General features: G+C 46.3%; 3 protein-coding genes across 5 annotated transcripts; 1 reads left to right on the top strand and 2 right to left on the bottom strand.

Moving 5' to 3' along the window:
• Positions 1 to 451: 451 nt before the first annotated feature.
• golgb1 (golgin B1) lies at positions 452 to 13687 on the bottom strand. Of its 2 annotated transcripts, none has more exons than XM_029162022.3 (20): positions 13536 to 13687; positions 12829 to 12913; positions 12548 to 12736; positions 12335 to 12445; positions 12053 to 12217; positions 11856 to 11957; positions 11621 to 11734; positions 10707 to 11397; positions 10549 to 10625; positions 9626 to 9683; positions 4495 to 9454; positions 4003 to 4414; positions 3695 to 3928; positions 2784 to 3620; positions 2519 to 2712; positions 2280 to 2439; positions 2100 to 2200; positions 1955 to 2026; positions 1685 to 1769; positions 452 to 1579 (listed from the first exon to the last, which is right to left on the bottom strand). In XM_029162022.3, exons 2-20 carry the CDS (start codon positions 12901 to 12903, stop codon positions 1442 to 1444), a joined length of 8775 nt encoding a protein of 2924 aa, XP_029017855.1. In that variant the 5' UTR covers positions 12904 to 12913; positions 13536 to 13687; the 3' UTR covers positions 452 to 1441. The 2 variants fall into 2 exon arrangements, with proteins under 2 accessions (XP_029017855.1, XP_029017856.1); XM_029162023.3 differs by having other exon boundaries at positions 10579 to 10625.
• Positions 13688 to 15211: 1524 nt separating this feature from the next.
• guca1a (guanylate cyclase activator 1A) lies at positions 15212 to 17798 on the top strand. Its single transcript, XM_055511324.1, has 4 exons — positions 15212 to 15568; positions 16535 to 16684; positions 16772 to 16865; positions 16956 to 17798. The coding sequence occupies exons 1-4, from the start codon at positions 15371 to 15373 to the stop codon at positions 17081 to 17083; spliced, it is 570 nt and encodes a 189-aa protein (XP_055367299.1). The 5' UTR covers positions 15212 to 15370; the 3' UTR covers positions 17084 to 17798.
• Positions 17799 to 18204: 406 nt separating this feature from the next.
• Positions 18205 to 24086, bottom strand: orc5 (origin recognition complex, subunit 5). 2 transcript variants are annotated; one of them, XM_029160671.3, is made up of 15 exons: positions 23678 to 24086; positions 23288 to 23470; positions 23114 to 23206; positions 22423 to 22608; positions 22007 to 22081; positions 20733 to 20844; positions 20332 to 20462; positions 20194 to 20242; positions 19939 to 20029; positions 19740 to 19795; positions 19434 to 19546; positions 19282 to 19329; positions 19089 to 19199; positions 18551 to 18663; positions 18205 to 18468 (listed from the first exon to the last, which is right to left on the bottom strand). In XM_029160671.3, exons 2-15 carry the CDS (start codon positions 23399 to 23401, stop codon positions 18423 to 18425), a joined length of 1338 nt encoding a protein of 445 aa, XP_029016504.1. In that variant the 5' UTR covers positions 23402 to 23470; positions 23678 to 24086; the 3' UTR covers positions 18205 to 18422. The 2 variants fall into 2 exon arrangements, with proteins under 2 accessions (XP_029016504.1, XP_055367298.1); XM_055511323.1 differs by having other exon boundaries at positions 23288 to 24086.
• Between the last annotated feature and the right edge of the window lie 40 nt (positions 24087 to 24126).

Below are 24126 nucleotides of genomic sequence, written 5' to 3'. Positions count from 1 at the left end.
TACCTGTTACGATAAAAATCATTTAGAGGGTTTTTTTAAATCGCGTGCTGCGTTCAAGTGCGTGAGGAAATCGGAAGAAGCCGTAAAATAGTTTGGGTTCGAGAAATCTAGTGATTTATATGTTGTAATGCATTCAATGCACCACACGGGGGCAGGTTTGCACAGTTTAAAGAAATAAATATTAGAATAACATTTTTTTGTCTGATGCTTCATCAAAGAGACAAACAACTTCCACCCAGCCCTCCATCACGTTAAAACCTTGCTTAAATTCAAAATGCGGTGATGAGAGTGTGTCGGCGCTGACAGTGTGTTTAGTGTTAAACAGAGTCAAATGTGCGATTATTTCATTTGTCTGGTCTGAACCTGATTCTGAACCTGAAACCTCCTTATTAACAGGGATTAACATTACGAATATGTCATGACTGCGTGTTAAAAAAATTCAAAAGTGACGCATTATTAATAACCCATTTATTCATAATAATTTCACAGCTCAGAGGAGAAATAGTGTTTTCATCTGTTCGAGTAAAGTAAAATAACTTCAGGCCAAATAAACAGTCAACAAAATGCAAGTTTTAAAAAGTCCCAATGTTGGTTTCCTCCTCGACTCAAATTAATACCTATAAAGATGGAGCCCTGATCTAAACCCCCAACACTAACGTACTTGTGTCTATACAGCCCTTTAAAGTTATTTACAGTTAGATACAGTTAAGATGTGAGAAGGTGACCATGCCAACAATAACTGAGTGAACAGAGGATGATAACAATAAATTATGCTACATCAGAGAAGTGTATGATGTGACCAAGCAGCAGACATCCTCTGGAATGGATCCACACTGTGCTGTAATATCGCAAATAAGGAAGCAGGGAAATGAAAGGAAGAGCCCACATCCTCCTGACATTTTCACATGTGATTACAGCAAGTAATGTGATTTACAGCAAGAAGGAATGTGTAGAAACAGGAATTGCACTGTGCTCTGTTGTGGCGTAGCAGTGGAGGAAGAGATGTAACAGGTGCACCCTGAACTTCAAGCCACCTTCAACGGAAAGATCAGAAGCTAATGATGCAATTGAGAAAGCATTAGTCTGTTCTGACGCACATGTGAAGCTCCCCTTCATTGTTAATTACTCACTAGAGGAGCCTTTGTGCAGAACTGCTAACTCATCATTGATTATTTATCCAGCGGTAACAGAAAATGACCCTTTTTAAACCCGAATCCAAAGGCACATCATGATCATCATTATTGACCTACACCCTAAACTTACGGCAGAAGCTCCCTTATAAACCTACACTTTGGCTAAAACATTATGTCCAGTAAAGTGCAACGTGTGTGGACACATCAGACGTTTAGTTACACGTCGCGATATAAACCGTGTGGGTGGCTCGGCTTCGGCCTGCGTCACATGTTCCAGGCCGTCCCATCTCCTATCTGTCAGCCATGTTTCAGAGGTACCCGCCCAGGCACAGCAGCAGCAGCACGTGCACGGTGAGCAGATAGAGGCTCAGCAGCAGCGGCGTGCGCTGACGGGAGCAGAAGGCGGCGCGGAGCATCCGCGCCAAGCCGGGGCCGCCTCTCCGGGTCTGTGAGGGCAGGGACACGAGGTCAGAGGAGACGCCGCCCACACATCATCATTAGCGTTATTAGGATGACAAATTAACCAGTGCAGGACATTAGAGGAGACTCACTCGCGTGACAGATCCTTCCGGCGGCTCGATGAAAACAGCCGTCTCTGAATACTCCCCGTCGTGTGCAGAGTGGCGTTTTGCCTGGCTGTGATTGATAACAAGCATAAAGGACAGATGTTAGCCGTCATAATGTGCAGATTGAACTACTACATCAAAGCTAAAATGGATCACAGTGATTTATGCTTATGGGGAAAAGACAAAGCACGCTGATGCTGAGTCTCAACGTGGCATCAATACACTATTTCTTTCATGCCGTGCCTTGGTTTGTACCGTTTGAGTCGATCCTGCGTGTCCATCAGCTGCTCCTCGGCGGCCACCCTCTGCTGCATCTCCTCCTCCAGCCTGTCGCACATAAACTAACACATGTAAATCAGATCCTGCCACCTTTGACTCTGCTTTTAAACGCCGGCTGTACCTGCGCTGAAGCTCTTTGACCTCGGCCACGTGGGCACGGCTGTCTACAGGGCTGCTCCGCTCCTGAGGCGCCCCGGGAGCGCTGTCCAGCTCCTCTGTGCCCTGTGGGAGGATTACACCGTAGTTACAGCCAGCGTGTTTAATCGGAAGCAGAGGAGCGAGGAGGAATGCTCCAAAGCACCTGTCTCTGGTACTGCTCCTGCTGAAGCCTGGGCTTGGGGCTGTGGGCTTCCTCCAGCAGAGCGCTGAGCTGTCGCAGCTGCTGGTCCTTCTCAGAGAGCGTAGCGAGGGTCTGCTGCTTCAGCTGCTCTGCCTGAGCCATCCAGTCCATCCGCTCCAACCTGAAACACCACACACAAGGTTGACATCACCCTCTGAAGACTTTCTGAAGCTCTATGTGGGCCACGGGCCGCGTCTCACCGGAGGGTCTCCGCTTCCTGCTTGCCCGTTTCCACCACCGTCTCCAGCTGCGTTATGGCGCCCAGCATGTCTCGGTTCCTCTCCTTCTCCTCGAACAGCTCCTGGCTGAGTTTAATCAGCTCACCTGCTCCCAGACGAGCCAGCTCAGACTTCTGCTTCTGTAGCTCAGAGGCCTGTGACTGAAGCTGCTCCAGCTGCACAAAAACACCACCAACATGGTTACAGAGCTTAAGGTCATTTGTATTGTGGCTGAGATGCTCCTCACCAGTCTCTCCCGGTCGTTCTGAAGAGCTTGTAGTGCATTTTTGAGGCCCCACACCTCTCCAGAGGAGCCTCCAGGGCTGCTGTGTGCTGGCTGCCCCCCCGCCTTACTCATCTCCTCCAGCCTCACGGTGAGGTCCTGGACCCGGCTCACCGCCTGGTCCCTGCTGTCCTGGAGCGAGGCCATGGCTTTAGCAAACGACTGGTTCTCCGCTCTCAGCTGCGCCGTCGCCTCCTTCTCCTCCAGCAGCTTCTGCTCCACGGCCAGCAGGTCTCGGGCCAGCTCTGCCACCCGCTCCTGAGCGCTCTCCGACTCCGTCCGCATCACGCCTCCCTCCCACTGCAGCTCGGCCAGTTCTTTGGTCCTGCGCTCGTGGTCCTCCTTCTCCTTGACCAGTCTCTCCTCCAAGGACTCGACTTGCTCCCTTGCTGCCTGCAGCTGTTCCCTCAGCTTCTCAATCTCTGCACCAGGAGCATCCATAGTCTGCGAAACTGTCCCAGTGTCGGCAGACTGACTAAGAACTTCTGATTCCACTCCTCCTGCTTCTACCTCTACTTCTCTAGCTCTGCTCACACTCTTTAGCTGACTTTTCAGATCCCCCCGCTCCTTTTCCAAAGAGGCGATCCGCACTCTCTGAGCTGCTAGAAGCTGCTTGTGCTGCGATTCCTTCATGCTCAGGACTTGGTTGAGCTCCTCCCGATACCCGTACAGCTGAGCGGACAGCTTGGCCTTCTCAGCGTACAGGTCATCTCTCTGGACCAGCAGAGAGCGCAGCTCCTCCTTGAGGCTGTTGTTCTCGCCGGCTGCCTCTTGGATTAAGCCATCCTTCTCCATCATTACCTGAAACACAAACCAAATGTTGCACTATCTACCAAAATGAGCTTTACACATAATTTAAGTACTTTGCAGGTTACCTGCAGGTGTTTCTCCTCCAGCTGTTTGTACATGTTCAGGACTCTGTCCCTGTCGTCCTGCAGGGAGCCCATGGCCTTCATAAAGGAGTCCAGCCTGCTTTTGTGGTTGCTGCTCTCTTCCTCCGTCTTTCGTAGTTTCTCCTCTAGACCTCGGGATTCCTCTCTCCTCTGCTCCAGCTCCTTCTCCGCCTCCTGTGCCCGGCTGTCAGCCTCTTTTCTGGCCTCATCAGCAGCCTACGACAAGCAAGACATTTATTAAGAATGTCTAATATCATGATTTCTCATGCCATTCACCTAAATGTGAATACCTGAGCTACAGCTTGCTCCTTCTCTCCCAGCATCTCCACTTCCCTCCTCTCCTTCTCGTGCAACTCAGTCTGCAGACTTTCTGTCAAAGACTTTGAGGACCTGAGGTCTGTCTCTAGTTGCTCCACGTTCAGACATAGCCGTCTCTCCTCTGCCTCCCTCTCCATCAGCTCTGTCCGGGCCCGGTCCACTTCACCTTGCAGCCTCCCCACAGCCTCATCTAGAGCCTGGGCTCGGTGGCCAACACCCTCCAGCTCATCCCTTAGGCTGCGAACTTCATCTTGTGCAGATTGCAACTCGGCTGTAGTTTGATGAAGCTTGCTCCTCTCTTCCTCAAGCTTGGCTTGACTCTCCTTGACTTTCTTTTCCTCTTCTTCCAGTTTCAGCTGCTGATCTTTATCTGCCTTCTCTAGTCTGAGAAGAGAAAGAGTTTTCATTTAAAAAGTTGAAGACAATCAGTCCAAAGAAACAACCGAACAAGGGAAGTATTTTACCTGTCCACTAAAAGCTGAACTTCTTCTTTCAGTGCGGTTTCTTTCTGCAGCTGCTCTGTCAGCTCCTTGATCCGTGTTTCAGCCTCCCTAACTTCAGCTTCTTTAGCCTGCAGAGCGTCATTAAAGCGAGTCTCCCACTGCCTCGTCTCGTCCAAAACTCTGTCCCGGTCATCTTGCAGCGACGACATGCAGCGGGAGAAGGCAGCCAACCGGGCCAGCGACTCGTCCAGACGGGCCTGCATCTCTTGGGCCCGTCTCTCGGCTCCTTCTGCCACTTCTCTGGCCTCCAGCGTGGCCTCCTCCTCCTTTTCCCGTTCTCTGTAGGCCTCCTCCAGTCTCAGCTCCACCTCCTTCAGTTCAGCTCCCAGCCTGAACCTCACAGAATCCAGGGTTTGCTCTGCCTCAGCTTTAATTGCAGCCTCCTTCTGCTGGGCACTCTGCTCTAGAGCCTTCTTCTCTGCTAAGGCTTCGCGTAACTGTTGCTGGGCGTCTGCTAGCTGAGATTTGCATCCACTAAACTCTGCCTCAGTCTTTTTTAAGGCGTCTGAAGTTTTTGCCATCTCCAGCTGGGACTGTTCTAGTTTTGTGCTGAGTTCATCGTGGCCGAGCTGGAGCATCTTAGCCTCCCTCCCCAGCTCGCTGATCCTCTCCTGGTAGCGGATGCTGTCTTTCTGCAGGTGACGGACCTCCAGCTGCTTCTCCCTCAGCAGCTCCTCCAGCTGACGCACTCGGCTCTGGCTGCCCTCTTTCACCCTTTGCACAGTCTTCAGCTGCTGCTCCAGCTCCCTCTGCCTCCCGGACTCCGCCTCGGCCTCGGCTCGTTCCCTCTGGGCTTGCCTCAAGTCCTCTTCCAGCCGGGCAGCGCGGTCGGCCTCACTCTGTGCCCGGGCTTCGAGTTCAGCCCGCTCCGTCTCCAGCCCCTCCGCCTGCCGCTGCAGCTGGGTTAGCTCCTCCCGGTGGTCCGCGGCCTCCTGCTGGTACCTGGCGATGCTCCCGTTGAGTTGGGCCAACTGATTCATCAGGCGCTCCTCCAAGTTATCCTTCTCCGTTTCCAGGGTTCTGAGGAGCTCTTTAATTTGAGCTTCCCTCTTTGAACCCTCTTCTATCAGGTTAGCTTCCCTGTCTTTGCTGTCTTGCAGGCTCTTCTCTAGAGAGGCCACGAGGCTCTCCTTCTCCTTCTGGATATCTTGCTTGAGAGAGGTTAGTTTAGCAGTGAGCTCAGCCTCCCGCTCCTTCCACTGTTCCTTCTCTGCATTGAAATCTTCCTCCATCCTATTCACCTTTTCTTCTAGTAAAGTTCGAGCACTTTCAGTAATTTCTTCTACAGGCTGCAAATGTGTCTGTGGTGCTGACGCTGCAACTATCAGGTCAACCTGAGTCTCTCCGGAGTCTATGGGATCATGTTTGCTCTCAACAGGCTCTGCTGCAGTAGAGCTCGGCTCCGACTGCTGCGCAGCGACATCGTCTTCCACCACAGCTGCTGGTCCTGCTGTTATTTTATTAACCTGAGCCAGTTGTTCCCTCAGCTCCTCCACCTGCAGCCCCAAAGAGTCTCTTTCTGCCGCTGTGGAGTCCAGCTCAGCCTTCAGAGCCTCCAGCGCCTCAGCTTTGATAGCGCCGTCCTCTCGTCGGGTCGCAGGCTTCTCCTGAAGCTCTCGAAGCCGCTCGTTCTCCTCCTCTAACTCCAGTATTTTTTGCTGCTTGGTTTTGGCGAACTTTCTCATTCTGTCTTTGACCGAGTCCACCTCCTTCTGGGCCTCCTGCGCCTGCCTTTCAGCCTCCTGCCGTGCAGCTTCGTAGGTCCTCACCTTGGCCGTCAGCTCCTGCCTCTCCTGCCTGGCCGCCTCCAACACCCGTCTCACCCGCTCAGCCTCGTCGCTGACGTTTTCATAGGACTTGAGGAGGGTCTCGTACTCGTCCTTCATGCCTTGAACCTTCTCCTCCCATTCCTTGCTCAACCTAGCAGCCTCTTCTTTTGCCAGCTCCACCTCTCTCTTACAGGCATCCTTCTCATTTAGCATCCCATCCATGGCCAGTTTGAGGCTCTCGCAGGATGATCCCAGACTTTGGTTCTCCAGCAGCGTCCGGTCCACCTCTTCAATGAGCCTGTCCCTTTCCGTCCTCAGCTTCTCCAGCTCATCTTCTGCCGACTCTATTTTCTGCTGCAGCTCCGCTATGAGCGTCTCAGTTGCAGCAAGCTGCTCCTTCTGGGTTTTGTTTTCTTTGAGCGCCTCCTTGCGAGAGATGAGAGCGGCCTGTAGCTTTCTCTGGAGCTGCTGAATCTTTCCCTCGCTATCTTTGTCCTCCTCCTGTTTCTGTGGAGCCTCAGCCTCGAATTTCTGCTGCTTTTCATGCTCAACCTGTAATGCTTCCTGTAAAGAAGCTATTAGCTGATCCTTTTGAGAGACCGTGTCCTGCATTGTGTGTATGAAGGATTTCTGCTCACTCAGCTGATGACTGAGCTCCATTATCTCGTGGTTCTTTTTGTCAAGAAACTCTTTAAACTCATCCACTTCAGCCTGGAGCGTCGAGATGGACGCTAAAGAGTCTGCAGATGCTGCTTTGGCTTCGGCTTCCATCTCAGCTTTCAGGGTTTCGGCATACGCCTCAGCTTGGCGATACTTGTCTCTAAGATCATCCATTTCCTCTGAGAGCAAATCAATCTGTCGCTCCTTGTCTCTCAATGCCTGCAGCTCTTTGCCCAAATCCAGCCATTCAGCCTCTTTGTGTGACAGACTGTTCTGGGTCTCCTGTAGCTGCACCACTAACTCAGCGTTAGCCCTTTGCAGGGTCTGGATCTCTTCTCTGAGAGCTTCCAGGCGGTTCTCGCTTTCTGCAGGGAGGCCGTCGGACGGCTCCATCGGACGATGAACTGGATCGCTGGGCTGTGGTTGCATCAAGTCACTTTCAGATGTGGCGAAATCCACCCAGTCCTCTTGGACCCAGTCGCCTGCCGCCTGCTTCTCCACATCGTCAGCCGGTTGCTTGGTCTCTGGATGAGGCAGCTCTTCTCTTCTGACTCCCATGCTCTGTTCCAGCTCTCTCAGTTTAGCATGAAGGGCGTCTCGTTCCCCTCCCTGCACCTCAAAGCGCTCCATCAGCTCGTTGTACTCTTCTTTCTGTTGTTTCACTTGCTCGCGGTGGTGCCGGTCTTTCTCCTTTGCTTTGCGGATGGTTTCCTTGCGAGACTCTTGAGCCTCCTGAACCTTCCGTTGAAGCGTTTCACACTCTGCTTCCAGGGCGGCTACTTGGGATTGTAGTGCAGCAGTGTCAGCCTGCTGAGTGTCTTCACATTTGTTCATTAGCATTTCAGCGATAACTTGATCCTGCTGGCTAACTTTCTGCTCAAGAGACTCGACTGTGTCTTCTTTGGATCTTAAAGCTTGCCTTAGCTGCTGGAGTTCACCTTCCATTTCCTGGATTTTGCCTGTCTCTGCCTCTGTGGTTTCTCCCTTTGCTGTGTCTTCTTGCTCTTTCCAATTTTTTGCCTCCAGCTCAAAGTCAGCAACTTTCTTCATGAGCTCTTTTCTTTGCACGAGTGCAGCCTGCAGTTTCTTCTTTGTGTTGGCCAGTTGGGTTTCGAGCACGTCTTTCTCCTTGCGTAAATCAGCAAGTTCATCGTCCACAGGAGCAGGCGAGTCTTCACAACTTGCTTGCGATGTCTCCTCTCTTCCTTTCTCAAGTTCCAGTATCTGCTCCTTCAGTTTGTTGACTTCAGTGTCTGTCTGGAATTTCTCTTCCTCTGCCTGAAGGAGCTTAGCAGACATACAGCCACTGAGCTCCATCATTTCTTGCTCTTTCTCGCGGAGACGCAGCTGTAGCTCACTGATTTCCGTGTCTTTATTGGACAAAGACTGATTGTTGAGATCTGAAGTCTGTGAGTATTCCAACCTGCTATTTTCCATATCCTGGAGCCTCCTTTCCAGCTCAGAGGAGAGGAGCTCTCTGTCCTCCAGCTGAGCGCTTAGCATCCGGGCCTGACCCTCTCTCTCAGAAAGAGACTGCTGGGCCATTTGCAGATCTGTTTGTAAATCCTGGATCCTCTGCTCCTTTGCTGTACTTTCATTGTTCAAAATGTTGATCTGTTCTTCTAGAAGCTGCATTTCAACATGGTGCTTCTCTGCCACAGAGCTACTTTGCTGGGAGACCTCGTCTAACTGCTCTCTGACTGACCTAAGCTCCTCTGAGAAGTTACTGGCCTGTGACTCTGCCTTTTCTTTAGCAGCAGTAAGAGACAGCGCGTCTTCTTCCAGACGCTTGATTTTCTCCTGAGACTCGGCAGCTGCCTCTCTGAGCCTCTGCAGCTCTGCCAGGAGCTCGCTGTACCTCTTCTGAAGTTCTTCTGCCAAGACCTGGGCAAACACCTGGCCAGATGAGGCGCTGGCATTCGTGGAGGACGAACTGTGATGAGTTACATTAACCTGAACAGTCTCTCTTATGACAACAGATGAGGACTCGGCCTGAACTGTGCAGGTCTCCTGCTCCATGCTTGTTGTCTCCCACGACTGCAGCTGGCTGAAGTCCTGCATGATTGAGGGCCACTCCTGGCTTCCATCTTGATTCACAGCTTCAAGGAGTGTCCAGCTGCTGTGTACGACCTCGGAATCACTGCTAGCAACCATCTCATCTGAGGATGTCCCTTTGGATTCTTCTGGGGACTCAGACTGATGTCCAATAAGCTCTGGGCTGCTCTCGCTATCAGCCAGAACAGAAGGATAGTTGCAAAGGACAGAAGTGTCCTCTGCAACTAGTGTGGTCTCCTCATCCTGTGTTTCCTCATTGGAGTCAGGAAAGGAGGCTGAAGTGTCACAGGCGGCCACACTAGAGTCCTGCTCCTTGTCTAGAGAGTCACCCGATGTGACATCAACAGAATTGGTTTCAGCCTTCGTGAGGGACTCTCGCAAAGCAGCTAGCTCATTATCTTTTTCTAATAGTTGCTGCTCCAGAGCCAGAATATGTGCTGTGGAAGTCAGCAAAGGAAAAGTGTCATTAGAAGAAATTTACCTTATACATTTACATTATAAATGATGAGCCGGACATATATATACACATTCAGGTGAATATAATAGCTCTGTATTGATGTGCCATTTGTGTTCCAATATGATTTATATTTCATTTAAAACATAGACACCTCTTTCTTCTTCAGACGAAGGTTCGGTCACATGTTGGACAAGTGTTTCTTCAGACATCTAGGCAGCAAAAGCCAAGAAGACAAGAAAGACAAAGAATTAAAACATACACCTGCAGCACACAGTACTGTGTCGGACATAAGCATGAGGTGAAGGTCGGCTCAGAATGACAGTCATAGCTGCTGATTAGTGGAGAAAGGATTAAACGTCCTGCCTCGCCGAGTTAAAGCATTGTCTGTCTGCACTGTGTGACCTGACCTGTCCTGTTTCAGACTGATGGACATCATCTGTCCAGACACAGGCTGTGACCTGGGACCATCAGACTGGCCTTTAAAGTAAAACACTTACCACGCTAATGGACAAACTGACTGTACATCTTACACCTGAGTGTATATTTATCTTTCACTTCTTTTCACAAATAGAAACTCACAACAAAGGCAGCGGCCGACTTTGAAGCATGAGCGCTAAAGAGATAATAAAGCCTGTGATTATTTAGGGATGCCCCCTGAAGTTGATCCTAAGCAAAACAAGCTGCTCACGGCCAGAGTTATGTATCGTCTCCTGAACATCCGTCCTTTTAAGCAATAAATAATAGATATTATTCTTAAATAATTACAACTCATCTAATGAGTGAATGTCTATTGACGCCACAGACCTTCTGAGCCCTTGTTTTAAACTAAACACAACAGCAGCACTATTTGCAAAAACAACAAATAATCCAAATCATGTTTAAAAACAGGTTAAATCTTAATGTCAGGTTCAAATGGGTTAGTACATAGTCTTTAGCTCTACAGTGGGTATTCTATATGTCCTAGATGTTATGTAGTCTGATCCGCTCCATGCTGCAGTTGTTTCTAAACTTTGACATCACACTGATGACCTCCTGTAGATTCCTTTATAACAAAAGTTCCATGACATTACTGACCGCTAACATTTGCTCCTTCAGTTGCTGTACCTTGGCCTCAGCTGCCTCCTCTTCTCTGGCTTTCATGTCAAGTTGTTCTGAAAAGCAGATCATTTAGAATCAGAATCTAGATGCTCAGATACATGCTCACATCCATAAACAACCACATAAACTCTCACTCTGTAGGGTGTTCGTGGAATGCATGAGCTCTGCACAGCGCTCCTCGCTTTCTTTCAGCCGGGTCAATTTCAACTCCAGGGTCTGTACAGTCTCTAGAAGCAGGGACAGGTCGGCGGGAGCAGAAACCTTTTCAGCTACTTGCACATCTTCTAGAGCCAGAGATTGCAGACGTCTCCAAATCTGAGCTACAATCTCATCCTTCTTCTCTGCGCCGTTCTGCTCCTCTTTTAGTGAAGCCAGTTCTCTTTCCAACCTACTAACCTCTGAGGTCTGTTTCTGCAAGGCGTCCTCGCTGGCATGGGCTGCGGCCTCTCTCATAGACGCCAGGTCACTTTCAAGCTGGGCTATTTTCACCCTGTCTCTCTCTGAAGCATCAAGGCTTGCCTGGTTGGCTGTGACCTCAGCCTCTTTCATCAGAGCCAGTTCTCGCTCTAACCTGGCAACTTCCACCTTCTCGTTTTGCAAGGCCTCCTGACTGATGCGCTCCGCCTCTCTTAGACGTCCCAGCTCGCTCTCCTCCCTTGCCATTACCACACGCTCTTTTTCCAGGCCTTCCAGGCTGGTTCGGAGGGCTGTGAGCTCTAGGTCGGCCTTGCTGGCCTGTTCGGCCCACTGCTGCCTCTCCTCCTCCCTCAGCTTCATGGCTTTGGACAGCTCCTGCTCCATCTGCCGGAACTGAGCAGTCAGGATCTGAGCAGGACGGGAACAAAAGAGAAAGAAAATTATGAAATGTGGGTGTGTGCTGTTTGTCCAAACCAAACAATACCACAATGACGTGCCATCGAGATCCATCTGGGTGTGTCTTGTTGGAGCAGCTTTTATTAGTAGGAGGATGTGTTAATATGAGACAGATTTAAAAATCAACTTGATACATTTAGATGCTTGAATAGCATCTGGTCTGACAGTACTGTACCTGTTTTTGCTGATCAGCACTGTTGATTTCCTGCTGGAGCATTTCCAAGACTTGAGAGCGAGAGTTTAAAGACTCCTCCAGCTCCTCACAGCGCCGCTGAGCCGTATGCAGGGCCTGGAAAAGATGAAGCAACAAAGACAAAAAAAGATCAGTCTCTGATACTTATACTTAACTATTTATAAGTTAATGAGTAAATGAATAAACTATAAATTATGTCAGAGTATAGTTTTTGTACCTTCTGAAGCTCGCTGGTGTCCTGAGACTGTGCTGTGACGTTCATCAGCTCTTCCTCATGTTTCTGAATCTGCTCCTGGAAACGGACGTCCTTCCTCCGCAACTAACAACAAAACCACAGTGATACATTTATTCAACTCCTCTCAGGACACTCAAATAATTTTTTTTTGCCTCCAGAAAAAGACTTTGCAACGTCACCTGTTCTGCGTGAGCTGATTCCTTCTCTTGAAGGACCCGTTCTGCTGCCTGCAGTTGCTCTTTAAGCGCTCTGCTGTTGGCCTCCTCTTCGCTCAGCTTGTTCTTCAGTTCATGGAGCTCCTCCTCGACTGCAGCACCAGCTCCTGTGAAAGAGCTGTCTGGGCTCTGCCGCAGACCAAACAAATGCAGAGGTCAGATAATAGATAAGGAGCAGAGAGGATAGAATTGTAACTGAAATTCTCCAAACAAGTCTTAAGTTTCAATTGTATATATTTTACTCACTATTGCTCCTGGACCTCTCAGATCAGTTATCTGTTTGTTAAGTGCTGCCATCTTCGCTTTAGCCTGCAGCTTGAGTTTAGTGAATCGAACATCAGCTTCCTCCTTTTCATTCTGTGAATATGCACAAAATATTTCTCAGTCATAGAAAATTAGACTCTTGAGGCGACTTGACCTTGGGACTAAAATCCTAACAAAAACACGTGGGCTATTTACCTTGAGCTGTGCCTCTTTGTTAGCCAGCTCTGCATCCCTTTGGACAAGCTGAGTGTCTTTATCCCGTATGAGCTCCTTCAGCTGGACCACCAGTTGTTCCAGGTGAGCCAGCCTCTCCATGGCCTCTTCAGGTGCCTCAGACTCCAATGAAGCCTGGGCCTCATCAGAGAGTTCGGGCACCAGTATGTCCTTCACAAGGAAATACACAATTACACAAGCTGTTTATACACTGTCTATTAAAATACACCATTATAACGTGTTTCAAATGACAGGACGCTCACCTGTGCCTGAGAGCCCCCATCTGGGCTCTCCTCTCCAGAGAGCTCCTGGAGGACTGTGGCCAGACGGCTCAACATAGAGCTGACACTGTAAACATGGGGACAAAGTGATGCTCAGTGTCGATAAACTGTAATCGTTTCTGATATCAAAAACCAAAACTAATGTTTGTTGTGGTGTCTACGTAGAAATTAAAATATGTCATACACCGTTCACTACGTTTATGCAACAGGTTCACAGAGTTTCATTGATTTCTGCCATTCACAAATCAACACATTGGCAGACATTCCCCAGCCTATTGTGTCCGAAATGGACCGGGCAGAGCCGACTCCTTCCGAAGCCGCGTGAACACTCCACTGCGGCTGCGTCGGTCTTTTTGTGGACAGCAAAGATTATAGCTAGTTAACGCAAAATGCCTCCACAAACTTTCCGAGCGGCTGGACAGCTGTGACTTCAAACTGCAGAAGACACGTTTGGACAAAAATAAACGAGGGCGTGGAGAGAAAGCTTCATGGAATCATCCAGTGTCGACTCTGACGGTAGTTATCGCGGCACAGGGGCTTAGCTTAGCATGCTAACGCTGGGAACTCGTAAATAAGGACAGCTTCTTTAAATCCTGCTACGCTGGCCTGTTTCACCCCTCCGTGCATGACAGCTCCGTGAAGCAGCCGAGCGAGGGACGTATTTTGAAAAGAAGGGGCATTAGACTCACCTTTTCGAGTGCTTCCTATGTAAACGTATCTGTTTTTTATTTGATATATTTCCTCGGATGGATTTTAGAGCATAGCCACATCACCAAACATTCCCGGAAACAAAACTTCCTCTGCGCTGATTGGGCAGCTCAGGACTGCGCATGTTAGGGATTGACTGCAAATGTACATGGACTAAATTCCTTTCTAGGGAGCATCTGCATAAATATATTCATTAAAAACGAACAACGAGCCGTTAAGCTAATGAAATAATCAGACAACAATTATACACCTGGAATCACACTGAGGAAGTTATGAGGATGGCAGGACATGATGAAAGAGTCAACCTGATCATCAACCATGGCAGGCAGCTGGGGAGGAGTCTGCTGCTGCTGGCCCACTACACCACAGTGTTTGTGGCCTTTGTGGGACGCACCGTGCAGTGGATGGTGGACGCCGTGAAGTGGACCAGCTTGTTTGCCCGCTACACGGTGGCGGTGTTTGACTCCATCTACAGACACCTGCACTGGAGGAAGAGGAAAAGTGTTGGTGGGGCCAGGGAGCTCTGCCCGAGCGCTGACATGGAGCCACGGTGATTTCATGTTAATTATAACATGACACCTGAAGAAACGGGACATGAAGACTGAACATGAGGCCTTACTATAAAGCCTTACTATGAGTCATAAAATACACAGCTTTTTACTTTTTAATCTCTTAAACCATAATAAGCATTATTACTGTTGTATCATGTGTATTCTTATGTTTCGCGAATAATCAGAAACAACAACTCCAAAATGTTGGAAACAATATTGCCACTTCTGCCATTCAACATTCATACCTGCTGATATGACTGTTAATGCAAATGTGGGACATCAGGGTTTTTCTTGGAAGCGTACTGTATGCATTATCACATTAATACATTGGCAGCCAAATGATCATTTTGTGTACTCACATTTGTGAATCTCAAACCTTATTTTATTTTGTCATAACATTCGAATTGGTGTGGTGATATTACACAAATGTGTATAGCGATGCTGTTTGTTTTACAGCTAGAAGGAAGCATGGATATTTTGCCTGGGTGTCCAACAGAGGCAGATAATATCTAGATATAACCACTGTTGGAATTTCCATGTAACAAACAACAGTATGAGAATTTACTGTTTTTATTTTGACCTCTATTATGGATGTTTTAGCATTTTTATAAAGCACTGACATTATGTGTTCCTTTTACACTAGCAACATGTAACTAATCACACAAATGCACTTATTGTAAGCTTTTATGTATGATCAGAAGATTGTTGTAACAAGGGATGATGTTCCTACAGAAGCACTTGTACTTGCTTGAATTGTTTGTGCAGTGTTTTGATTTTTATTCCTACTGTACAATTCAGTTACTGACTAATCAGCCATGGCTCCTGCCCTCTTGGCTTCAGACTGTGGTATCTAAATAAAATTATGTACCAAGAAATGTTATGGGTGATGTCTCTCATTCTACGACTGACCGTTTAGCTGAGCACAGGTGCATGACTGTGCAGGACAACCTTTTATCCTCACATGTCTCCACAAGGGGTAAGAGGTGTTTTGCACTCGTCAGCATATTTCATAAACGTGCCCTTCTAACATGGAGCTTAATTCTATCATCTGGATTACAGGCAGTGATTAGGCCCAAGGAGAACCCTAACCCCAAAGGCAGCCAGCTACAAAAAGCCCCACCAGCTGCTGCTCTCATCCCAAGTCCATTGTTGCGTGACTGTGAACAGGGACGTCCTCCGCTTCACAGTAGACCCAGTGGGCTGGAAGGTTTGTTCACCCTCTGCTGCAACCCTCTGATCCGAACGCACGTCCAGGCATTGGAGAAATGGGCAACACGACAGGAAGCACCGTGGACGACCTGCAGGCGGTGGAAATGCATCTGTGGTACAAGAAGTTCATGACAGAGTGTCCCTCGGGTCAGCTCACCCTGCACGAGTTTAAGCAGTTCTTTGGACTAAAAGGTTTGGACTCGGAGGCCAACGCCTACATAGAGCAGATGTTTCGCACGTTCGACATGAACAAGGTAGGATACAGTGTTGCACTGGAAGCCCAGAGCTCTCCTCCCCACAGGCAGTCGCAGGACTTAGGCAGTAAATGAAGGATTTTAGGATTTTATAATAAAGAATGATCAGAGTTTGTTAATTAGCAATATTTTAATTTTACTATTAATATACTATTGGGATTAAGCATGTTAATGTCTGTAACAGTATTAATAGTTTAAATCAACAAAGTGGAAAATTCATAGTGATCATAAAAAAAGGTAAAAATTAAACAGCAGCCTATTCTCACACTGAAAATGGACAAACCAGATAATTCTTATATAAAAACTTTAAAAAAATGAACAAATAACCATGTAGAACTAAGACAAAGAGGTAAAACATAGCAGCTTTGTTTATTAAAAGCAAACAGCAGCAAAAAACATTTACATTTTTCAAACACTTTATATTTGGTTTTATTTACTTCATTAAAGATAAAATAGTCACGACTGAGACACTGAAATGCCTCAACTAACTGAATGACTGACCCTTTAGGTTTGCAGCAGCTAAAACGCCAGAATAAGAAAATGTTCAGCTTGAGCAGTTTCCCTCTAAACGACCGTTAGACTGTCTGGTCACGTTTTAATTAAAAGTGTCTGAATGTGCGACGGGGTCATTGCAGGATGTGTCTGTCTGGAAAGCTGTGCGTCTATATTTAGCCGCCCCGCCTGCTCCCTGCACAAAAAGGCCGTGATAATCTTAGTGCATGATTTAAACTGTGAGATTATGTGAGACAGTAATGCTGTTACTGAGTTTTGCTGACCGTCAGTGCAGGTAATCTCTGTCCTGCCTCCATTTCACACAGACGAGCAGAGTTGAATTGACACTTTTCAAATGAATGACGGATGTTTTGCTTGGCTGATTATAAATGTAACAGGCTAAACTGGTTTCCACACAAACATTCACTGTACTGTTTCTGACAGAGGAGCACGTGTTTTTGTTTGCTTCCGCAGGACGGCTACATAGACTTCATGGAGTATGTGGCTGCCCTCAGCCTGGTGATGCGAGGAAAGATGGAGCACAAGCTCCGCTGGTATTTTAAACTTTACGACGTGGACGGAAACGGCTGCATTGACCGCCACGAGCTGCTCAACATTATAAAGGCACAGTACACGAGGCCCCCGTAGCACAGAACCCAACAACGTCTGATCTGGACAAGACATAACGACTTCACTTTGTCTCCCCCTCAGGCCATTCGAGCAATCAATGGGAATGAGAGTCAGGAATTAACAGCGGAGGACTTCACCAACCGCGTGTTTGACAGGATTGATATAAACGGAGACGGTGGGCGTTTGTGCTGTTGGTTCATATAGGTTGACACAAACATTTACACAGACACTTATTAAAAGAGTGGACTGCTGTCTCCTACTACAGGTGAACTCTCCCTGGAGGAGTTTGTGGCCGGCGCTCGCAGCGATGAGGACTTCATGGAGGTGATGATAAAAAGTCTGGACCTCACCCACATTATGGCCATGATCCACAACAGGAGGCACAGCGTTTAGGACCCACCACCCCGTCCTCATTCAGGGATCGCCTCTGGTAAAAAGCTCAATTATAGACAAAATTAAATTCTCTTTAATAAGACCCCAGTGCTTTGTAAATGCTGACGTTTCTTATTTTAAATCTGCTATTAATGCTTTTGGATGACTGGGCCAACATTTCCACACTGGTCACTGTCATGTTTTAATGATGCTGGCCGATCCCAAGGTCGCCCTGGCGTGTGCGATGGTCCTCAGATGGACCTTTTATTCCAATACTGCGGGCTATGAGAGTCAGAGAGTTGAGTAGAGCGGCCATTAAAGGCACTCAGCTATGCTTTTCCAGATTCCCCCCCACCCTTTTGCATCAGATTGCTCAGATCTGTGTTCGCCCATTGTGGCCTGCAGGGTTTATACGAGGAAGCCATGATCTGCAGCGTGCTTTAACACCCAGCATAATTTGATTAAGTCAGTGGCTGTAATATAAAAGCAGCGGCAGATTTAGTAGACTGATTGTCAAACATTTGCATGTGATTTAAAAGCAGAGCAACAGAAGAATCCTGGCTTGTGTTTGCAGCATTTTGAGGGTGGGTGGTTCTTGGCAAAATTATTATTTAATATAAATAGTGAATCTAGAAAAAACACTTGTTTGTTGGCTATGCTCGATTGGTGCCTTCTGTTGGAAGACTGCAGAATGTGTTTCTATATGTTTATATCTACAATAAAAGATTTAAAATCGCCTGTGTGTACCAGCAAAGACTTTTACCTCCTCAAATGGTTTAGTTCCTCACAAACTCTAAACACTACAATAAATTTAAGGCTGCAAAAGCTAACACTAGGTTTCTGAGCAGTTTAAGGGTCTAAAAACCTTTTGGAGGGTACAGGAGATTTAGCAAACTGGAGCCAAGCTAGGAGCAGGGTTGGAGTCCTCTCAGGGTAAAATACGTCACAGAAACAATCCTTTCCTCTGAGCAGGGATGATGATTCACCTGCATGATGCCAAGGTTGCTTATGTCAGGTAAAAATGCTACAGCTAAACCACCATGACCTTCATCACAGCAACTATATTATACACTAGCTGTGTTTGTGTTGCTGTAAGGGAGAGGTTGGCGTTGACTTATTGCAAATGTTAATCTATAACAAAATTTATGAATGACATTTATTTTATTCAAAATGTTTCCACATTTTCAGACACACAAAATCTCATTTACCAACACAAGGGGGCAGCATCATAATTGCATTATATTCATAATTCCCAACAGAGGCCAGAGGTTTCCTCCTTTCCCACAAGCTTGTCCTTAAGATTGAAATCCCATTTGTCTTATGGTCAGCGAGCGTCATCGCTTCATCAGCTCCAGCTGCCTCACAGGAAGTCGTACAAATACTTCACAATATCAAAGTTCACCGTCCTAGAAAGTAAATCACACTCTCAGTGAAACAAATACTTTTAAAAGTCCATTTGATTCTGTTTATTAACAGGCACACACACACCTGGAAATGGCACTGATGAAGTCCATGGAAACGGCACATTTGTATTTTGGGGCATCGAGCTGGTCATCGTGACTGACTAGAGTCAAAAGCTGTAAGGTCACCAGAGAAGAAATCTAAATGGGGAGAGGAAGAAACCAAAATGACTCCACGCTTTGATGCAGAGGCAGAAAACGATGACAGCCAGTTGCACGGATATGGGTCGGTCCTAAATGCCCGAAACCCATTTCATGCTCAGAGCCTTAAATAGATCGGCATTTGGCTACGGTTCCAAAGATCCATGACCATATGGAGAGAACACTCATCTGAGAAGCTGTGATCATTGGGTTTGATTTAACATGAACTAAAACTCATTTGCGGCTACATATGACAAACTAAAATCCATAAAATCCACAAGAGCAACAGCAAACAAAGCACCATCTGTCCAACAAAGTCCATCATCTTAATTTTATCCACACACAGCTCCTTTGAACACTTAACAAAACAAAGAGCAAATGGTTTCACATGAAGTGTCTGTGTCCGTTTCCTGTTGGACTCTCACCTGAGAGAAGATGCTGGCAGTAGGCGCCACCCTGCTGTCCACCACGCTGTAGAAAATGGCCAGCAGGCGGTCCAGAGGGAACGGCTTGGGCCCCAAAAGGTGGTTACTCATCTAGGAGACAATGACATGATGCTGTTACATGTGACACCTGACTAAAGGCTGCATTGTGTTAAGACAATATCAACACAATCACCTTCTCATTTTTCTTTAAGAAGTTGGTTTTTCGTATTTTACCATGGTGCTGTTGGGATAAACAGGAAGACATTAAAACATTCCACCACATTATCGTGGCCTCCACAGTCATCGGATTCCACGTAAAATGGTCAACAATGTAAATTCCATTACCTTGAGGAAAAAGCGTCTGTCGGTGCGGGCAGGGTTGTAGGACGCCAGGTAAGCAGCGATCAGCAGGAACTTGGAGTAATACGGCAGCTCGACATGAGTGTGAGCAGACAAACCTTCAGAGAAGGAGCATGTGGATTTAGTGAGACACAGTGTGGTCTAACTGGAAAATACACCTGTGGGTCAATACATTTTATTGTAATGAATCCAGAGTCTCTGCTACTAATCAGGTGTTTTAACAGCTTAACATCTGCTCAGTGAATGTGATACAGTTCATCATCCAGCGCAGCAGCGCTCACAATGCCTCACCTCTCACGGCTCCGCTTTCTCTCTCCTCCATTTGCTGCATTTGTTCCCACTGGAGACTAAAAAGGATCAAGAGAGAGAGCACAATGATGAGAAGAATCCGCAGCATCAGTAATCACATTTAATCAAGGTGGCAAATTGGCAGAATAATTATAATGAGTCTTTTAATCAAGAATGACGTGATTGAATTATTTCACCAGACCTGGAAACCTCTCGAAGGTAAACTGTCTGCATGGCTTTTTTCAAATGAGGCTCAATGTTCTTCCACAGCTTGTGCGTGTCTGTCTCTTTGGCTGAACACACAAAATGAAGCCAATTACAAAAAAGAGAAGAAGAGCATGTAAAGAATCAAAGCTGTCAGAAATACAGATGTAATCATTAAACTGCAGAAAATGAAGCACCAATCTATTTTACTAAAGTTCTTTTGATTGCTAAGGATCTTTTGGTCTCTTTTTACCTTTTCCTTCTGTCAAAGGCTCACAGAACTTTGAAAAGTTTAGGGCCGCCTGGTTCAAAAGAAAACAAAACACATCATCAGCGAGGCAAGAATGAGGAAATATTTCAAACGAAATGTTGCGTTAAGTGTGTGCCTGACCAGGTGACGCAGCTCTCTGAGGTCACGACAGACCGAGTAGAAGACACCCAATAAGATGTTGATGTAGGACAAGTAAAACTCAGCTGAATATGAAGGGTGTCTGTCCTGGGACAAGATCTGCAGCAGCTCACCTGAGAATAATGAACACAATGAATGACAGTCATTATATGAATTCATGTTAAATTATAGAAACATCTCTTACACATCATTTACACTGATTCACTCTGCATCACCCAGTGCTGAATTTAAACAGTGCAACGTTTCTCGACATTCGTTAGTGGTGGAACAAGATCGCAGGTACAAATCTCACAACCCGCACTGCATCCGTCAGCTAGGTCATCATTATGCAGCGTGGTGAGAGTTAGTCATGCTGATGTATGATGTAGCGTGTGTGATGATACCTTTACTGTAGTCTGGGAAATTGAGCAGAAGGGGCTCAAAACAGCCAGTATTTGGTCTGAACACGTCCCAGACAATTTCACTGAGCAGGATGACGGTGACGTTGTCTTCAACCTAAAAAAGCAAACACACGTATACAAAAGAGTACAAAAACGTCCTTTACTAGTCCATTTGATAATATGTTTACAGGTCAGTGAGAGTTTGTCTCCACAGCTGCTGCCCTTGCCAGCTCCTTGAATTTACGCTTAAATTGATTTAATGGCTGATTATCAATCATCCCACAGCTGACATTTTCCATCAGCTGACATATCAGCTAATAAACTACTAATTTGAGCACTAAATAATTTATTGGTCATGACAGCACTGACCTACATTTAAATGATAGCCATTCAGCAGTGTTTGCGTGATCAGTGGACTGCAGCCATATCTGTATTTATCAAACAGTGACAGTGGAGCCATGTGGCCTTAGTCTCTACTGCCAGCCAAAACCTTCTGCTACCCCCATTCTACATCAAATCATCCAAATTAGTTGCCCACAGTATGAGACTGTACATTATCTTAATCTTGGGGAAATAGCGAACTGATATAAGATCAGTACTTAATTTGCCAGGCACCTTAAATAAAGGTATGCTGCATTCAATACGGGAGAATGAAATAGGATCAATGCCTTTCTGTACAACACATAGCGTAGCACAAGGTATTAACAGCATCCTGATCCAATAAAAGGTCCAAATTTGGCAGGCCCACCAGGGGAATAAACAAAGTGCAGCTCCTTCTTCACTGTATGTGTATATCTGCAAAGATGTAATCGGATCATGATGCTCTCTATATGATAGTAAGGCGTAAACACACTTACTCTACTCTAACCTCTGCTTGCTTGATAGACCATAAACCTAGAAGAGGCTTCCTGTGACACATTTATCATCCTATCATCTATTACGTACATGTAAATTTATTCCTCTGAATCCTGTGTGATTGCACAACAGCTACAGTACATGACACTAAAAAGACAGATTTCTTTTAACACTCACAACCCCCCCGAAAACAGCTGTTAGCACAGATAATCACATAAGTCCCTTCACCCTTGCTGTCTTTAATTAAAATGCTGTGAATAGTTGCCATTGCTCCCTCATAACATTTTGAAAGTGCTCTACACACGCAGCTCATGGTCATTCATTACAAAAACAGCTCTTTCAGCCGCCTGTCATCATCTGCACAGCACATCAACAACATTGGCTTACTTGATTCACACAAAGAGCATGGTGCACTTTCTCACCAGTTCCTGAAGACGTAAGAGGGCAGGCAGGAGATTAGCATCTGTGTCCCTGAGAAGCTCACTTTTTTCCATCACCTGGAAATATAAATACATGTTCGAACCGAGACGGTGAATGAGAGTTCACCGCATTTCAGTTTTTTTCCACAGCAAGCTCACAAAATGTTATTAATGCTGAAGCCAGAATACTAGAATAAAAAATCATCTGTGCTGCCTGAGCATCATCCTTATTTTCTTTAGGCTAATGCATCTGCAGCTTTGTTTAGCATCCATTTGCATGTGTTATCACTTCTAATCATATTATCATACCAACATTTAAGTGACACGTCCAAAAATGAATAACATGACGTGCCATGGATGATCTGTCATGCCAAGCGAGGAGTGATTTTCTGGTTGAGTGTAAAGGGCATGGCACTCACAATGTATCGCGTCTCCTTGGCAGGAGACTGGGAGCACTGCTGCTTGTAGATGCGTACAAAGTCAGACAGGGAGGGGCTGCGGGGAAGCAGCGAGGCGGCGTCACAGCCGAAGAAGGACAGCAACACTTGTTCAAAGAGCAGCGGGACAGAAACACATTCCACGCAGCTGACGGTGGCGTTGGGGAGCTGCAGAGAGGGGGTTTAATGACGGAAAGACAGATGGTTTCATTTTTACATTGTGTCTCTTACTTTTACTCCACGAATGTTGACTTTATCTCAAAAAAATTACTTTTAATTCATCATCATTTTATTTAGATATAAATCACTCATCAATTTAATTTATTTCCGTATGTATACTTTAAGTTATGTATAGTTCCATCATGATAATATGGGTAAAGTCCCTTCTTTCTACACAAGGCTCCATAATTTAGCTACTTTTCTGTAATATGTAATTACACTATTGTAATTATTTTTGTCATTACTGCTGCATTATGTTATACTTCTGCTTCCTTTAGTTTTTAATAACAAGTTTACAAATTAATGTTATATCATCATCATCATGGAAACATTTACTCTGCAACTTGATTTGTTGTTTAATGTTTCTCATTTCGATAAGGTTTGAAATGGTTCCCCACCCAAAATGTACATACAACAAACACCCAACATCTAACAGTAAAGGTTTCTTCATTACCTCAAGTTCACTCATCAACACGTCCATGACATGACTCTTCCCTGAAGCCCGGTGGCCGTAGATGAAGATTGAAGGGTAGCTGTACTGCTGCGGCTGCAGAGACAAATCAAAACATTTAAAACCGAACTCAGATAAGCTAAACGTCTCATTCCAGCACAGTACAAGTCCCGTTACCTCTCCCATCAGAGCCAGCAGCGTTCCAGCCTGGAGCTCCCTGCAGGGCAGCTGCTCTGCGACCCTCTGCAGCCTCTGCTCCTCATACCCTGGATGCTGTAGCAGCGCCGTCATCCCGCTCCCCCTCAACTAAAGCGCAGTGTTTGTGTTTTTTGTTGACGGGGACACGTCGCTGACATGCGGCTAAAATCAAGACCAGCGTTAGCTTAACTGCGCTTTTAGCGATAAACGGTGAAACTGAGAACCAAGCAGGAAACAGTGTCGCAAAGTATTTACTGTGGATACAAAAGCGTGGCGGTGGAATATCCACATCTGATAACGGAAACAATAACAAACTTAAAAAAAAAGTTAGCGTTGCAGTCAGAAAAAAAAAATATTCAGCGCACTCACGGACGTTTCGCGCGCGCCTTTACATCACGTCAAATGACAAGGCTCGGATGCCAGCCAATCACAGCTCACCACTGCATTATGGGCAATGTAGTTGTAGCGCTGTAAACGGGACACGTTGAAAAAAATTAAAGCTTATATGAATTAAAGCTGTATTGTGTTTACATATAGATAATTAGATAAAGCTTAGATCCTACGCTATTTTATTAACTGCTAAAACATTCTGTTTGTTTAAATACTTTAAAACATCTTACAAATATTGCTAATAAGCGTGAATCTGTGACAAATGTGCAGCCTATTTATACAGGGTCAGCTAGCGTTTGATCATCATTGATAGTGTAATTTATGTAGGCGTATTATTGCCTATCAGTTCTTAGTGCAAATACTGTTAATGCAGCCGTCACAGCGGAATTCATGTGAATGCTGTTGGCTGCAGAATTCAAAATCACAGA

This window comes from Betta splendens, chromosome 9 (assembly GCF_900634795.4).
Source record: "Betta splendens chromosome 9, fBetSpl5.4, whole genome shotgun sequence".
NCBI lineage: Eukaryota > Metazoa > Chordata > Actinopteri > Anabantiformes > Osphronemidae > Betta > Betta splendens.
Note: the sequence above shows the minus strand (reverse complement) of the source record. Positions and strands in the feature narration are given on the sequence as shown.